Source organism: Eublepharis macularius, chromosome 10 (assembly GCF_028583425.1).
Source record: "Eublepharis macularius isolate TG4126 chromosome 10, MPM_Emac_v1.0, whole genome shotgun sequence".
Classification (NCBI taxonomy): domain Eukaryota; kingdom Metazoa; phylum Chordata; class Lepidosauria; order Squamata; family Eublepharidae; genus Eublepharis; species Eublepharis macularius.
The window spans coordinates 89,735,740-89,754,422 of record NC_072799.1 but is presented as its reverse complement, the minus strand read 5'-3'; the positions used below and the strand labels follow the sequence as shown (position 1 = coordinate 89,754,422).

Below are 18,683 nucleotides of genomic sequence, written 5' to 3'. Positions count from 1 at the left end.
GAAGATAACATTTCCTTCCAGTAGTAGCCCTCTGAACGTCATTGTTCATCTTTGGCTGAATTTTTCAGGGGGCTGTCAATCTAATGGAAAAGTTAAAAGTCTATTTGAGTAGACCACCAGTAGTACTTGGGATCCTGTCCATTGTTTCAATATTCTTATGTTACTGGATAAGGCATGGATCTATAGAAGACCACACAATTCCTATAATGTGAGAATCTGATCTTAATGACATACTGTTTTCATATCTGGAGCACTATATGCATAGGTTTCTTTTGTGGGCTGATCCATTCACACCTTTGTTCAAATCAGATCTGGTTTAATTTAAACCTTTTGCTATATTTCTATACATTTGTGAAGCGTCACATCTTTTTAAAAAATAGCGAGTTTAACAATTTTGTATTAATTATACACAACAGTAAAGAGAACGTTCCTTACCTTTAAATGAGACAGACAGTTCTGCAGGAAGATATGCCAGTTATTTAAAAAAAACTGTTTTTGACTAACGCAGAGCAAGCAAGTAATCAATGGATACAAGGCCTATGATAAGAAGAAATTCAGCTTTTAGAATTATACAGATAACCAAGAGTGCCTTGAAAGCTCTTTACATACACAGTTATGAGTTACTAAAACCATGTTTTAGTCATACCTGATCTTTAATGAAAGAGGCAATGGCTGAAGCAGACATATAGTGAACATACTATGTGATATAATAATATATACATGAAGATGTAATCTAAAACTTTGATGCAAATGTTAAACAGAGGCAGCTTTAAATTGTCAACAGACATGACAGTTCCCTCAATGTCAGAGAAAAAAAAGGACTGGGGGAATCTTTAAAATTCAGGGGTACCACCCTATATAATCATGAATTTACCAAGTTTTATTAGTAAGTTAATAACAACAAATAGAAATCATTCATCTTTATCTCTCAGTATTAAGCTTTTTTAAACCAAAGCCTGAGATTTTTCTAGGACAGAATTTCCCGTACCAATTGGCTCTTACTAAAAAGCTTGATTGCATTATGAATTCAAGTCACCAAAATATTTCCAAGCTGACAGCACAGGATTTAATTTTTGTTCACTGAAAGCACAAGACAGTCACAGCCCAAATAGCAGCAACCAGGCCTGGCCCCAATGGTGCGATTCTCAGTTCTCCCTTTGTAGAATGAGCATGTTGCCGCTTTGTGCAGAGCATGTGCAAAGTTGGGATGCTATCTTAGACACTACTTTCAGCTTGGGAAGCACTGCCCAATATAGCACATCTTCCAGCCTAGCAGATTTCTCATGCAAAAATGGTATACCAACTAATGGCATGTTCTTAGCCAATAGCCCTGTCCTTTATGTTCACATTCTGAAGGCCAAACTAGGTGTGAGGATGGGCATCCAGGCATATTTGTGAGGATCTGTTTACATGACAAGCAGGGGCGAGGTTCATTTTCCCACAGAATACAGAGTGTGCAGGTGAGGAAACCTAAACTCTGATCCCCACCCCAATACACACATCCTTTACCTTACTGCATTCTACTGTTTGAAGCATTTTTGTTCTGGCCTAACACACTTCTGGTATGAGAGTCAGGCTGTAATAAAATACGTTTCAAACACCGCACAAAAAGGCAAGGCATAGCATGAAGCAGCATTTAGGTCCACTTAATCAACACAGTCTGATTTCAGTGAAAAATAAACCACGTACTTTATTTATTTTTGAAAGGACATGTAAATAATACATGAGCCTCCCCTCTATAGCATTATTTTGGCACTGAGTAGGCCAAGCGATTGAAGAGTATTTAGCTGATTACAATCATTTGTCCGTAAAATTGTCTGTACGGCTATACCAAGGCCGCAGGCCATTTCGATGGTGGGCCCAAGTCCTTTGGAACAGTCTACCAGATTGGGTGGGGAAGGCACCTTTACTTGCTATATTTAGGAAGGCATGTTCAGCAGTCTTATTTCAGAGAGCATTTGATGGAGGGTTAATTGATTCCAGCAATTTGACTGTGAAAGTGCTGAAGCTGTGTTTGAATTTTTGTCTTGTAAATGTGAGTGATTTTACATTTGAAATTTGTGAGTTTAAATTTGTTTTAATTTTGTTAATTGGACTATCAGCTACATCCTTGCAACCTGGCTGCTGCATTGTTTACCACCTTGGATTAAAAATGACAAGGCAGGATAGAAATGTTAACAACAAGGAAGAAAAAAGGGGGTGTGGGGGAAGTCCCCACAAATTCAACCCAAACAAGCAGGGGAACAAAACAGAGGGGTTAAGAAACAACCTAAAATATATATATTAGAAAGTATTTATTATAAATGTGCACAAATGTAGATTAAAAACAAGTTTAAAACATAAGGCCTGAATGGCAGGCTATATGTATATGCTAAAACATCTCAAGGTACAGTGCAATGACCAACATAAATAGACCATGGTACAGTAAAAAAAAAAAAGACCAGACGCATTTTGGCCCTAAGGCCTTCCTCAGGGGTCAATGTTGTCACAAATAAATAAATTGCCCAAGCTTTTAAAATACATTTGCATATTACCAGATCTTCAGTATAGGACCTTTGTAAGAACAATGATTTGCAATATAGTCTATAGTCTAACAATGAATTGTGAGTTATTAATATTTTCCAGCAACTGTCAATCAATTAATTAAAACTTTAGCTAAAGCTTGTAACCATAGATCTTGGGCATCTAGCCTTCCAGGTCTAAGCAGTTGGCCATCTTTAGTATATATGTAAATTTAATGAATTTGTTAAACCATATTAAGAGTTTAAAAGTTCTATTCTGAAAAACATAACGAACTTAAAGAATTTCTTAAAATACCAATGAGTGCTTCTTTCTTGAGCTCAGCTCAAAGGTAGTCTGGTAAAGCATCTCCACAAAGTTTTTCAAACATGGCACATTAACTTCATTTTTAACAGCCTAGTACAAAATAAAGAAACAGACATAAGTATCTTCAAAAAGGAAATCAATAATGACATTTAAAGCATAAAGCTCTTGAGAATTAAATATTATAAATCACACATTTTATTTAGATCATGTTGCTGTGATTTTATTTAGATTAGTTTGTACACACCCAAAACAGCAAAAAACCCAACCCCTTTATCTATTTAAAGCCTTTAGAAGATTGTGACACACACTCACTGGTACCACTCCCGGGACTGCACAATAACGTCACTTCTGGGAAGTGGCATCATCACCCAGGGCGGAGCCACCCACCCAGAGCATATAAAAACAAAAGATAAGGAGGCCAGGCTTAGCTCCAAAGAATCAGAAGCAAGCCAGCTGGGTTTAAATGCCCCTTTCTGTGCCACTGCACAGCAGCACGGAAAGGGGCATTTAAACCCTGGCTTCAGCTGCCTGGTGGGGACTTCCCTGTCAGGCACCTGAAGCGAGCCAGCTGGGTTTAAATGGTAGCAGAGAGGGAGAAAGACTGAAGGGGTGGAGAGAAGAGACAAGGGGAGGGGGCATAATGAGAGAAAGAAACTAAATGGCCTGGGATCAAGGAGGTAAAGAGATGGAGAACGAATGGGGGGTTAAGAGGGAAACAGTGTGACAAGAGGTGGAGGAAAGGGAGAAAGAGTAAAAGAGTGAAGAGATAAAAGGGTTTAAAGGAATTAAGAGACAGAATGGGTTCGGGGCAGGGAGGTACAGAGATGGAGAATGAGTGGGTGGATTAAGAGGGGAAGAGTGACAGGAAGTGAGGGGGAAAAGAGAGGGGGAAAGAGTGGTGGACTGGAGGAAAGAGTGAAGGAGTGGTAAAGGAGGAAAGAGACAGAATGCGTTGAGAGCTTCCCTCCTCCCAATGCTTTCTGTCTCTTTTCCCCTTTAACACCCCTTCTCTCTTTCCTCCACCCCTCTATTCTCTCTCGTTCCCCCTCCAATCACTCCTCCTATTTTTAATCCACACACCCATTCTCCATCTCTCTTCCTCCCTCCCCCTCAATCCATTCTGTCTCCTTCCCCCTTGTCTCTTCCCTCCACCCTTCCAACTCTTTCTCCCTTTCCTCCACCTCCTCTCACTCTTTATCTCTTCACTCCCCTCACCCATTCTCCACCTCTTTTCCTCCCTCTACTCAATCCATTTTGTCTCCTTCACTCTTGTCTCTTTCCTCCACCCCCTCACTCTTTCTCCCTTTCCTCCACCTCCTGTCACACTCTTTCCCTCTTAACTCACCCACCCATTCTCTGTCTTTTTTCCTCCCTGCTCCCAGCCCATTCCGTCTCTTTCCCCCATTATGCCCCCTCTCCTTCTCTTTTCTGCTGGCCCGGCAGCAGAAGCGAGTGGGCTGGGTTAAAATGCTCCTTTCCGTGCTGCTGTGCAGTGGCATGCAAAGGGGCATTTAAACCCCTGCATCAACTGAAGCATGAGGGGGATTTTAAAGTTTAAACTCTAAACTCCCTCCCTTGCTCCAGCTGACTGTCGGCAGTCAGTTGGAGCAAGGGGGGAGATTTTAAAGCCTAATGGTCATGTAACCATTTTCTAGAGGTGCTGCCGCATTCCAGCTGAAAAAAAGCCCTGCGTATGTTTAAATACAACATCTTCTCCACTCTCCAAAACTGAACCAGGAAAGAATAGGATTTTTCATCAATCGTGCTGCCAGAGTAATACATGTCAGTATCTCGGTGATAAAAATGTGGTGAATATATGATCTTAAGATTCTTACTAGCTTCAGATTTTGTCCCTAGCAAACACTGGACTAGATATGAAGGTTTCATTCTACTTGTGATGGTGCTTTTCTTTGATGGACAGTTCACTGCCAATGTATTAGATCAGTGGGATTCAGCCTAGGATCTAAAACATACCCCTAACTCAAAATCAACAGTTAGAAGAAAAAGGTTGAAAAAGTCATTTGGCTGCTTAACTATCTTGATTTTAAAAGTCATTAATCAAAATCAATATACATATAAATACACCTTAATGAAGACAGTTAACAACGCACTGTTAAAGTCATTATATAAACTCTACATAATAAGTAGCAAAGGTTTTCATTCATGATCTTATGGAAATAAAAAAAGCCTAAGTTTTGTTGTACCTTAAAGACTAACAAGATTTTAGCCTAGTATAAGCTTTTTTATCTATTACGTCAACGTTAAAAAGATTCAGTGCTTGGCTTATAAGTTTAATGCATGGTTTGAGGTAACAGAGGTAACAAACATTAATTCTAATCTCCCCAAGAGCCAATACCTTGAGCATAAATTTTAATTCACACCTAATTGTTAACCATGGTAGAAAAATAGATCTTATTCATGGTGTAAGCAAGGACGGACAAAAAATACCAATGTGTTCAGAGAGGAAGTCTTCTTTATGTGAGTTCCATGTTCCATTAAGAGGAAAGTGGGAAGAATACCAAAGACATGCTTCATTTGTGGAAGAATGAAATCTACTTACAGCAGCAACAGGAATGAGAATTTCCACAAACAATCCAGCAAGCGAGTGCTTGATGTCTTTATCTTTCACTTCCAAGAAATACTGGGCACATTCCTACATGTATGAGAAAAAGGTTATCAGATTTTTGAGACTCGGCATCTTGTTCAGCTACTAAGTAATAACAACTCTGGAAATACACTAAATTGCAGAAGATGAAGTAATCACATTCTGAACTGAAATGAACATACAAATTATATTATTCTGCAGTCACATTTTCAAATAAAAGAAATCACAGTACTGGACCTTTGTGGGGGAAAGCAGAACTTGTTAGAGACAACATTATGCAGACAGCAGCCATGTTCAAGCAAGCACAATGGACGTGGCATAGTAAGAACAGCAGGTCCCCTGGGCTACCTATGAAGTTGATTCTCAACAGGTATCTTAGATGCAGCTCCCAGCGACAGATACCATCCACTGTCACTTGCATCTCTAGACTGAAGCCTTTAACATTCTCGTGCCTATAAGATTATTAGCTATGTAAAAAACACAGCACATTCAGTTTTACTCTTTATCTGTCTGTGTGGATGTGCCATCAAGTCACAAATGACTTATGGCAACCCCAGCAAGGGGTTTCCAAGGCAAATGAGAAGCAGGGGTGGTTTGCCAGTGCCTTCCTCTGCAGAGTCTTCCTTGGCAGTTGCCCATCCAACTACCAACACTGCTTAGCTTCCGAGATCTGAAAAGACCAGGCTATACCCTTTCCTGCCCAGTACTCTTTATAGAAAGTGAAAATATGTAAATACAAACTCTAAATTGTTCATGTATTCATGAACGGAAACAAAGATTTCATTCCCAACATGATACATATACACGACTAGACCAACCGAGCAAAAATAGTATATGATATATGTCAATTTCATTATATTCAAAATTTTGATAATTTGCATTATTAAAACATATTATCTTGATATTTAAAAGATCTGTATTAGCAAATGAAGATGGCCGATTTCGCTTTTATATTAAGACACCTTCACAGACAATTGCGCAAACATACATAACGGTTGCTGGTATCATGTAGGTACAAAACAAAAATCCAAAGACAAAAGCCATGTTATACCTATTTTTAAAGCAGATACCTTTTTAAAAGCATATAACCTAATGAATATGTTCAGAGAGCTCAGAAGTTGGCACACAGGTGTTATTCTGGTTGATCCCAATAACATGTATTACACAGCTTTTGTGCATAGTAATGCATACCAGCATGACCCAAATTCAAAGTTTAGCTCAAAGTAACAGGAGCACATTTACCTGCATGAACTGAAATGATGCTTCAAAATCCTCCACAGGATACATTTTTACTCTGAAAAACTTCATCCCCATAATTAAGCTGATGATACTTTGTACCACATGAGGACTCTGTTCTTTCTGTCTCAATTCCTTTAATTCTGTGACAAACTTCTTTCTAACAGCCTGAAACCTACATCATAGAAAAAGCAAGATATCAAAGCTATTAATTTTTTTGTAAATTATTCCTATACCAAGATTTTCCTACCCATATTCTAACACCATTGTATGGCAACAATTATATGGCACCTTCCAAATTACCTGGATTATGATCACAACAGCTGCTATTCTGAGTTCATACATTCCCCTACCATTCCATACTATGCCACTTTTGGAGGGTTTTTATCAGGTAGTAAGTCAGCTCACTGAAGCTCATCTTTCCCTACTGAAAATGGGGATGAGGAAGCACTTTCACAGAGAATGTTCATAAACAATGAAATATGACAAAACCATGGAACACATGAGATACTACCAGGGCTTTTTTTCAGCAGGAACGCGGCGGAACGGAGTTCCGGAACCTCTTGAAAATGGTCACATGGCTGGTGGCCCCACCCCCTGATCTCCAGACAGAGGGGAGTTAAGATTGCCCTACGCGCTGCCAAGCGGTGCGAAGGGCAATCTCAACTCCCCTCTGTCTGGAGATCAGGGGGCGGGGCCACCAGCCATGTGATCATTTTCTCCGAGGGCAACCTACTGAGTTCCACCACCTCTTTTCCCAGAAAAAAAGCCCTGGATACTACTGTCTCTTTTCTGCTAATTTTGCAATGAACCATTAGAAGATGGAAGTTTTTAAGATGTGACTTAACACAGAGGTGCATTTGCTGTAGTCTTTCACTTAAGTTTATATACGCAGAAGGATCAAAAGAGGAAGATTCTGTATCTTGGAAACCAAGTTTAAAATGAGCAACTTACTTTGATTGTGCAAGAACCCCTATCACTTCTGCATATAAATCTGCAATAACATGCACATTCCCAGTGTTGGTTCCTGAATACCTGTGATGAGAAAATAATGTACAGAAATTAAAAGCCACCAAGATGCTATTTCTCACTAATAACTTTAATCTACAGCATTGTACATACATGTAAGAGATGCACTGTCTGCTAGAAGGCGCTGTGCAATAAAGTAGAAAAAGAAACCCCTAAACATTTTGTTGACCTTCACACTGATGCCAACATTTAGTCTTATGCTTACAGCTCAAACCTAGACATATGGCAGTTCCTTTCCATTGGCGTAAACAGTACAGCAAAACAACAGAAAAGAGCAAGAGTCCAGTGGCACCTATAAGACTAACAAAATCTGTGGTAGGGTATGAGCTTTTATGAGTCACAGCTCACTTCTTCAGATAGCTGAAGAAGTATCTAAAGAAGTGCACTGTGACTCACGAAAGCTCATACCCTGCCACAGATTTTGTTAGTCTTATAGGTGCCACTGGACTCTTGCTCTTTTCTACCGCTACAGACAGATCAAGATGGGTAGCCGTGTTAGTCTATCTCCATGGCTATTTTGGTGTGGGCCGGAGCCCTTTTTCGAGTTAATGGGGGTGACTAGTCCCCGATGGCCTGTCCATCTTGAGTCGTCTTCAAAGTGACAGCGACATGACTCTTGGCCGTGCCAGATGACATAGCACGAACCAAGGAAGTAATCATTACGAGATCCCTCTGTTGGGTGCAACCCAGTGATTATTTTACAGGTGAATACCACAACCAAGGAAACACATGTGCGGTTGGGTAGGGAAAGGAGAGAACTTAGGAAAAACTGTTAAAACCGACGTGCAAATGGATGCTCAAATTCCGGTAAAGCAGACCCAACAGGGTGGATCTCGCTGACCAGTCCAAGGTAAACTCATACTCCTCCTTCGGTGGCCAATGCATGCGCAGAGGACAACAGTCCTTCAAACTTTCCAAAACTCCCTGGGCGAGCAGATGGCATCCTTCTTTACATCTCCGCCCAGGTCTTGTGCAAGCACTCCTTTCAGCACTTCCGGCTAACATCTCTCTCACAGATGCGCTAATCGATGGCTGGCTCTCACCCAACGCTCGACTCGCCGCCTTAGGTGCACCTCCAGTAGCAGCCTCACAGTTCTCTCACTACTGTGGGCATGCTACCTTCAGCCGTTTCAAACCATCTTCAAACCAACAGGCACATTCACAACGAATGTGCCACCGTTCAATTCCAATCCAGTTTGAGGGCCACTTCCCTCTCAGCATCATACAAACATCCAGTAAAGCGCCGGGGCTTGGGGAGCCACACCAGCGTGTCAGTCCTTGTGAGAGGTCATATCCAATCTGGGCTCCAGCCCAGACCAATCCGGTCTCCCCAGCATGGTAAGCCCAAGGAGAGGCCCCCTCGCCCCGACGCACGCGTTTCCGGTGTTCCCGGGGGCGTCGCTTGGGACATAATAACTGATCGAAACTTTCACACAGGTTCGAGCCTCTCCCAGACTCCATTTGATGGTTTGGCGTCACGTCGGGAGGGTGGGATGTAGCCAGATCACACTTAGCCGCTCACCAGCTCTCATCTGATGAGCGTTAACCAGCGGGGCCACGAGGAGGCGGTGATCTACTATAGGCTACCCCCAGTAACCAGAGCGCAAGCTTTAAGAGAGTCATAGTTACTCCCGCAATATCTTAAAATGATACAACAGACTGAGGATAGAAGATGATCTTATTTTAAATGGGTAGATGACTTTTTGGAAGCTGCTGGTGCATGTGCGCATTGCATGTGTGTACAGTGGAATCGGCTGCCTAGGGATGTGGTGGGTTCCCCCTCACTGGCAGTCTACCAGGACCGCTTGATGAATACTTGTCGGGAATGCTTTAGGCTGTTCCTGCAATGGGCAAGGGGGGGGGGTTGGACTGGATGGTCTGTAAGACCCCTTTCAACTCTATAATATAAATGACCTCTTTAAGATGCAGTCTTTTTGGTCTCAAACCCCTTTCATGAACAGGCAATTAACTTTCAGTTATCTAATCAAAGAAAAGAATTTGTTGGCATCTTGAAGGGAAGAAATTCTGAAATACATTTACAACAATAACAAAAGATGCACTTACCCTTCCTTATGTTTAAAGTGCTTAAAAGCCAAATTGAGAACCTCATGAACTAAAGGATCTGGCACGGGATGAACAGGTATCTGTAACAGACGGCATATTTTGCTTGTTCTTAGTGTGTAAATGTTCTATCACAATGCAAATTACACAAAGATTGGACAAATATACATTTGCCACACAGACAACTGTATAAGGTATATATTTATCAGTGTACTTGAAAACTGGAGTTTTTAATAAATGAAATAAATCTTACTACTGAAAAACCATTTATAAGTTTCAAATGTATTCAGATAGATTTGATTTCACCAATTGATATGATCTGAAGATTTCAGATTTAATTTCTGACATACCGAAAACTTTGGGAGCGCCTGATTTTGTTCAGTTGTTATTCACTCAGAACATATTAAAGATGATTCAGTTTATACTTTTAGAGAATAATTCATACACCATGATTACTCGTGAATTACAAAGACTCCCCTTGTGCCCCCTCATCCCCTGATTTGACCCTTCAGGGACCTGGCAACCCTAGCATGGGGTGCAGTTGACAGATTTAGCCCGACTGAGCCCCTTAAGGGACTATGCCACACATCTCAATCCTAATTCTTTTGCAAATTCCAGATGATACAAGCTTTTAAGGCTTCTTATCCTTTTGAAGCTAGAGAATTCGAGGCATGGTGGCTATGGATTTAGTAAGATCAGAGGAAAAGCTTTTCCTTAGATCATAATTAACTACTGCTCCCCACTACCAAACAAAAACAATTTCAGCTGTGAAGAGGGGAGAGGTTCGCTCAATGTAGTCTAGTTCACTATGCTTTGAAGCTGGGTTTCAAATAATGGTTTGGAAACAAGTCTGAGTTAGCATCAACAACTGGTGGCCTTGAATACCCTGACCGACGGTGGTTATGCAACCCGGAAACGGAGAGGAAATCTGCACAGGAGGAGGAGCTCATGGCACTCAATATCTGAACTGAATTAGAATCCAGAGGACAAAACACAAGTGAAAGGATTCCCCAATACAGGAAGTTTTAAGACACACAATTCAAAAAACTGCCATTTTTAAAAAAAAAATTCCCCTACTGAATCTACAATTTCTCCCTAACAGGAAATAAATATTAAAAAAGAAGACAACCACCAATGCAGGTTAGGTATATTCAAAGGCAGTGCTACTCTTTGTTGTTGTTTTGGTAAACAAGTTTTGTCTTACTGAAACCTCAACTTTTTTTTTTTTTTAGACAGTGCAGCTTCCAAATTTTAATAACAAACATTTGGCTCAGTGGCATCAATATCTCAAGCATCTTTTTTTCCCCACCGGAGTATAAGCTTTGATTTAATGGATCTAGATTTTATCAGAGATTTATGGGAGGTAATAAAACTAGAAAGCTAAGAACGTTTTAGGGCAGCTGAAAGGATTATGCCTCAGCTTTGCATGTAAGAACTTAAGCAGACTATGATAATATTTGTTTGTTTAAACAATTAAAACCAAAAATATTACCAGGGAAAGTATATATCTTGCAGAAGATAAAGAGCTTACCTGTTTTAGAACTTCTACTAAAACTAAACAAAAAATAAAATCTACAGCTAAGTCCCTCCTTTCAAGTAGATAATCTCTCTCACGTTGCTGCTCATCCCTGAAAAAAAATGTGGCATAGCATAAATCTTCTCAAACAGAAATCCATATATTCATATTTTTCATCGCTTTGCATAAATAACAATATTAAGTGATTTCTTCACTCCTACCCAAATATACACCATTTCTGAAATTTCTTGGAATAGCAAAAACAAAACTTAACAACTAGAAGAGAATTCTCAAGAACTTTTCCACAATGCTTCCAAAAGCAATGTCAGGAACTACAGCAATTGACAATGGTATTGTTTCTGATGAACCATTCATTGTTCCATGCCGTACATTTTTAAGACTATGCAATCAAGATGAGACACCCACTCACCCCTTAGATTTTGTGCTGGATCGTGGCCTGTACTCATAAGACTCATCTTCAGTTCCATTTTGGCGCTTGTACCAATCAAACAAGGTGCGTAGTAAGGAGGGGAGACAGTGCTCTGCTACTGAGCTCATGGAGCTTATCAACTGTAAAGAAAAAACTTTCAGAGTTCCATATCTTTTCTCAACACTCCCTGTTCTTTTTCTTTTAGGATATAATAAGTATTATTATAATCACCGCCGGTGCCAGGGTTTCTAGCACCTGTGGCCACCCTCCCATGCACGCGCGCAGAGCGTGCACACGCCCCTGGGGCCATTGCCAGGGCCATTGGCCAGCGGCTGGCTGGTGCAGCGCAAGGAGGCTGCCCGCACTTCGCATGCTGCCTCGGCCGCCTGCCATGCCTGGCCCACAGCTGCTGTGCCTGGCCGGGGGGGTGTGGCGGTGGCGCGGGGCTGGCTGGCTGCAGTAGCAGCTGCAGGCCAGGCACACCAGCTCTGTGGGGCACGCCTCCGCCCCGGCACCCCCTCCAGCACGCCCCGTGGCACCAGCCCTGATTATAATACATGACAATATAAACATTAAAGTGAAAATCCAAGATGCATCTACACACGTCTCCTTAAGCTCTGCACATTTATCTAGATGTTTGCATTACTCTAATGAATGGAAGTCTGGTACTTAGAGTTAGTCATCAGTATACATGTATAAACATGTGTAGGTGCCTTAGAGCCAATTCCAATGGTGACATCCATGCTGAATTTGTTTCAAGGTCACACAAGGAACAAGGGAGAGATTAATCTTGCTTAAGTATAGAGGTTCAAAAGGTAAGCAACATTAAAATTTATGCTTGTGATAATAACAAGCAAAATTCAAAGTTTTGATTGGGGGATTTATTCCATACTTTGATATTAGCAAGGGATAAATAGCTACACATCCCTTCTCTACTTTAGTTCTATTAAGATGTTAAACTCAACATGTAGAAGACGACTTAAGAATGGTACAAAATAGCCAGTTCCCAGCCCACTCAACATCAACAAATTGGCTTGGTCTGATCCACCAATGGTCTTCTTGTTGTTGTGTGTGCGCGCGTGTGCGTGCATGTGTAAGTGAGGGGTGCAATGATATGCTACTGGGAGGATTTGCTATGGTTCACAACTCCAGTTTGTTGGTTATCTGAAGGCTTAAGTAGTGTAGACGTGCTGTTCTTCATAACGCAAGAACACATGTTTTAGAAGGAGAGGATTTCTTGAGTATGTAAAGAGCCTGGACTCCACAAATTACCACATAGTGTAGTAATGTATTTCTATTTTAGTGAAGATAATAGATCATTAATGAAATTTGAAAAACTACAACATACTTTCTTTACAACTTAATTGTATGCATATGCAGAACTGATCACTCAGTTAAGGTCAACTATTATTTCTTTCACTGAGTTACTGCCCTAATTTAAACATTTTAGAGAAAATCTTATAGAAACCCAGATTACTCAACTGTGCAATCACTCATGTTAACATGAGCTAAAATTTCCTGAGTTACAAATCATAAGAATTCCAAACAAAAATGAACAGGAGCCTAGAGACATCTAAAGGACTTACAAGATTTTATTTTAACATCTAAAGAAATGAGCTTCAGTCTATGAAAACGCATTCTGGAATAAAGTCTAGTTAGTCTAACAGCTTCCATTGGCCTCCTGTTTACCTCTTAAGAATGTGTCTATAAAAGATATATGACTTCTGCTGTAATTTACCTACACAAGCCTTACCAAATTGGAAATTCAACCTCTAAATTTCCCGTTTGAACTTTCTATTTGCAGTTTTTTTTAATTAACTAACCCTTTTTATTTGTTTGCTGGCTTTCTGCCAGCATAGGCTACTGAGAGATTTTGTGTTAATAATTTTAACCACTATAGAAACAAAAATGCCTTTCTAACCTGGTCAAATTGAAGATCTTCACCCCTCTGAAGAGATCTGGACAAAAGTTTTTCCTGTAATTAGAATAATAAATTAAAGCATCATGGCTCACCTGACTGTAGCTCAAGCTTTTACAATATTCAAAATGCCAAGTAAATCAGGTTGATTTTTGCTGGCTTCTTAGGTGATTAACAGTGCAATCCTAATCGGAGGGTGGAAAGTGCATAGGAAGAGGACTAAGACTTATGTGGGCGGAACTTGTACTTACACGGGTGTAACCCCCCTTCCACCAGTGGGCGGGAAGGCATACCACCACCGCCTCCTCCTCCAGCTTCCAATGCCGGGACGGAGGGACCATGCGGCAGGCACGGTGGAGAGGCCGCGCAGACACCCGCTTGCCACCACTTCCTCCAGCTCCCGATGCCAGGAGGGAGAGCCACCTTCTCTGGCTCCCAGTTCCGGGACTGAGAGGCCACTCAGCGGGTGCAGAGGAGAGGGAATTCCTCCGCACCAGGGCCAGAGGCACACCAGGCCCTCCAGGTGGGCCTGCCAACAGAAAGGAAACAGGAGAGGCAGGGCCCAGGGCAACCCTCCGTGCGCTGGGCTTCTCAGCTGTGCGCCAACGTGTAAAAATTTGTGTGCCATTGCGCACGAACTCACCTGTCCTGAGCCCGCTTGTGGGGAGGGAGGGATATAAATTCAAATAAATAAATATATAAATATATAAATAAATAAGCAAGTAAGTTTAGGCAGGCAGAATGATTGGCTGCATTCCCCCACCCAAAAAAACAGACCTACATTTTCCCCAGAAGTTTTCCCTTTGCTGTGGGGACAGGCAGAATTGTTTTTGAAATGGGTTTGCCACTAGATCCAGAAAAAGAGAGTCCTGAAAGACTGTGGAAGCAATTCTAAACAGGTCTACTCAGATGTAAGTCCCATGCTATTCTATAGTGCACAGCCCAGAGAAGTGTCTTTCGAATTGCAGCCTATGAATGAAGTCTCCTTTCAAAACATTTCTAAAGCTGATAGGTGAGGAGGGTTCTCTCCTTGCAAGGACCTGATTGGCAGGGAAGAAGAAAATGCCATTTCCCAGGTAACAACAAGGTGGTGTGGGGAGATACATTCATGCACACTGGACTCATTCTCTCTTCCCACCAACAGAATTAATTAAAAATGTTAAGGTCTCTTTTGGATTCTGACTGGCGCTGTGGGTGAGGCAAGCCTGTTCAGAACTAGCCTGCAAAATGAAACACACAAACTTTTTAGTGGGAGGGACTCATTTCAATTTAGTTTCCTGGTTTTGGTTCAGAGTTCTGAAAGCTGCTTTAAATGAGCCAAATCAGCAAGTTCTGTGTGTAATTTCAACTCATTTTTTCCATTAGGCACACTCGTACTTGTAAGTCTACCCACTCCATTGGGAAACTATGACAATTGTATGCGACACAACAGCTTAAGAAGCATTTCTCATAGGTAACAAGGATTATGTTTGCAAAGCAACAAAGATTTAATGACCAACAGCCCCCAGTGCAAAGATGATGAAATAAAGACAGTTAGAACTGTTAGTAAACTTGAGTAAAACTGAAAGCCAGAATACAAACTCAAACAGCTCATCTTGTTTGCACTGTGCTAATCCTCCCATTTATGGAGTAATGCAGAGTACCAGCGGTACATCTACAAGGAGATCCTGTTACTTATTAAACACTGGAATATGAGAACACTTTTTAGAACTGGAAAATACAATAGAACTGGTAGCCTTGAAAGTTAATGATTTTGGAAATCCAACTAATCATGAAATGTATTTACACATTATACCTATAGCTCTGTGTACGGTGATAGGGTCCCATAAACCCACTTGCCAGCTCAACAGCAACAAAAGCCTTTCCTTGCCAAGGCAGTGACCCTCCCTTACACGTTCAGAAAGATAATCCACCACTGGGAGCCAAAATTCTTGGAAAGACCTTTGATATGATTCCAAATGTGGCCTAGTTGAAGTACTCATAATTTTGCTTTGAATGAAATGCTCCCACAAGCTATTATGCCACATTTGTAGTGCTAGGTCCTGTTTCTCCTTCCAGTTTTCCGCAATTGCAATTCTAGCAATGGCTAGGAGAGTTGTAATTAATGTAGCTTTTATTTTGGAGCAACTCAACATTGGACAGTAAGATAGCAAAACTGTTTCAGGTAGGGGCGGCAAGTTACATCCTGTAATTTTCCTTATCTCCAATAAAATCTGTCCCCCAAATAGCTGGATAACTGGGCAGTGCCATCAGCAATGTAAAAAATCACCACCTGACCACAGTCCTTCCAACATTTAGGGCTAACAGTTGGATGGATTCTATGAAGCCTGGTTGGGGGTCAGTACCATCTGTTTAAAACCTTAAACAAATTAAAACATATGCTGAAAATTTTTGATTTATAATTTGATGCATTCATAATTTTGGGCCATTCAGTTTCCGGAATTCTGTATTGGCAGTCCATTTGCCAAAGCACTTGGCAATTCATCCTTTTTTCTGTTTTCTGCTTCACCAGGATTTTATTAATATGGATATAAGACCTTTTATATTACCATCAGTATTCCTAATAAGACACTCAAACTCTGTAAGGGGCTTCTCACAAGTGTCAACCAGTTGATCGGACCGCATCAGATGTTATATTTGTAGAAAACGAAACCAGGGTATTCTTTCCCCTAATTTCTCTTTGAAGGCCCCCTTATCTAGAGGTCTTCGATCTTTCATGAGTCATGCAATGCCTGCCTGCATCCACTTAGTGAATACATCCCTTTCTTGCTCTGGGGAAAACCCTGGTTGATTCAAGAAGGAAGAAAGCTGGGTTGTACCTGGCACAAGGGACTTTTTCCATTTGACCCAGACCTTTAAAGAAGCTTGCAACATAATTCCTGTAAGCAAAGTCTTTGGTCTATAGTGAAGTAGAGACAAATATATGTCAGCTGAAGTTGTTGGAAACAAAAAGTGGTCTTCTATGGACTGCCAACCAGCACCAGAAGTACTGGATAGTGTTCTGACTATACCTGCCAATATAGTAGCTTCATTATACAGCCGCAGGTCAGGCTGGGTAATTTATGTTAATTATCTTTATACAGATTATCATTTTGTCCCATCACATATCTTCTCAGATATTCTAATGGTTTTCTGGTAATCACACAATCTGTTATTTTTTCTATCTTCTTTTGTTCTTCTTTATTTATTGATAACAACATTTTCTTGGTGGTCTTCTTATTCAGTTTATATCCAGAAAATATTCCAAATCTTACTATTTGTTCCATTACAAATTTCAAGGAGTCATTTGATTTTGTCACAACATTGTCTGCATAGCTTTTAATTTTATATTCTTCTTTGCCTTCTTTTATTCCAACAATTCTGGCGTCTTGCCAGATTTTCACTTTCAAAGCAAGAATAAACAATAATGGGGATATCAAGCATCCCTGTCAAGTTCCTTTTGCTATTTCTATTTTCTCCGTTAAAGAACCGTTTGCCAGAATTTTTGCTTGCTGATCAGGATAGATGCTTTGCATCCAATTTAAAATTTTTTCATCAAAAATTTCCAGGACACATTATCGAAAGGGTTCTCTACATCCAAAAACATAAATGCCTTTTTTTCTCCTTTCCTCCTTGAACGTTCAATTGCATCAATTAAACATCTAATATCTCTCATATCTCTTTGGGACAAATTCTGTTTGATCTTCATGTATTAAATCGGGAATACATTTTCTTATCCTCTCTGCCATTATTGTTGTGAAATTTTTACAATCCATGTTCAACAGGGAGATTGGTCTGTATGATTGTGGCAGAAATGGATCATTCTCTTCTTTCTATATCAGAGTTATATTCACCTCTTGCCACGTTGGTGGTATATTCTTTCTGTTTTGTATCTCGTTCATTACTTTTTGTAGAGATATTGCTAATATATCTTCAAAACACTTCTAATATGTTGCACTCACCAGGCATCCGGACCACGCACCTTAACAATTTTGAATTTTCTTATAGCAGAGTTAATTTCTTGTATTGTTATTGTTTGATTCAAAATTCTTCTATGTTCCAATGTGAATTCTTTGATTAGTACCTCAGATAAGTATTTCTCCTCTCTTCTTCATTTATAAATTCTTCTTTATAAAGATTTGAAAAGAAAAAATGTATTTGCGCCTTCATTTCTTGTTCTGCAAAGACTACTTGATTCCAGGTATTCTTTTTTCTTTCTTAAGCAATATGCCAAATACCTTCCAGGGTTATTAGCTGTTTGAAAATGCCTTTGTGTTAACTACTGTAATTTATTCTGCACTTCTTCTGCTTCCAATAAATCTAATTGGGTTTTTTAATGGCTTCGTTTTCAAAATAGTGGACAGTATCTAGATTAATTCCTCCAATCATAGAATGGATGAATGTTTATCTACTCAACTCTTCCTGTCATTTTTTTACAGATGTATATAGTTTTATTTTGTAAGTTGGATATGTCACTTTTTGGCTAATTAGAATGTTATACAATAGAAAATATGACTATTTAATTAAGCATTAAACCAATCATAGTTTATCTATGCAATCACATGAAAAAGATCTTCGATTTTTGCATAAGATAACCTATAAAAATGCCAACTCAGATAGTTTGTCAGAATTATGACTGGAAGAAATCTAATGAGGACTTAGGTGAGAATTTTATCATTGCTATGGGAATCAATGCATTTCATAGAAACCTTGATTGTTTTAAATTTAAAGTTAATTAGGAATATTAGCAAACCTCATTGCTTTTCTGTGTTTGATATCTTGCCTCTTTAAAAGACTAGAGTGTATTTCAATAAAAAGAAATAAATAAAAAATAAACTCTAGAAGGACTGTGTGTGTCTTGATGGGGAAAAGTTTTGCAAGAAGAACGCTACAAATAATTTTGTACTGATAAACAGCACTGTTTAAAAAAGCAAATTCTGTTTTGCAGTTCTTAACTAAGTGCTGAAAGCTGTCCAAGAGTTAGATAAATCTTTAAACTAAGACAGTGGAAGCTTTAGCAAGATATGAATTAAAGTGTGTCACAATATGGCCTGTATTATTATGGAACTATAACACGCCTCGA

General features: G+C 40.0%; 1 protein-coding gene across 4 annotated transcripts in view; it reads right to left on the bottom strand.

Annotated features, from left to right (window-relative positions):
* The window catches only part of FRYL (FRY like transcription coactivator), a 265,895-nt gene that overhangs the window by 141,755 nt on the left and 105,457 nt on the right, over positions 1 to 18,683 (bottom strand). For all 4 annotated transcript variants that reach the window (XM_054990361.1, XM_054990362.1, XM_054990363.1 and 1 more), the window contains exons 4-12: positions 13,625 to 13,678; positions 11,704 to 11,843; positions 11,289 to 11,385; positions 9,761 to 9,840; positions 7,622 to 7,702; positions 6,674 to 6,842; positions 5,387 to 5,479; positions 2,818 to 2,916; positions 436 to 537 (exon numbers count right to left, since the gene is read on the bottom strand). In XM_054990361.1, the coding sequence (XP_054846336.1) occupies positions 436 to 537; positions 2,818 to 2,916; positions 5,387 to 5,479; positions 6,674 to 6,842; positions 7,622 to 7,702; positions 9,761 to 9,840; positions 11,289 to 11,385; positions 11,704 to 11,843; positions 13,625 to 13,678 (915 nt within the window). The remainder of the gene's footprint in view (positions 1 to 435; positions 538 to 2,817; positions 2,917 to 5,386; positions 5,480 to 6,673; positions 6,843 to 7,621; positions 7,703 to 9,760; positions 9,841 to 11,288; positions 11,386 to 11,703; positions 11,844 to 13,624; positions 13,679 to 18,683) is intronic.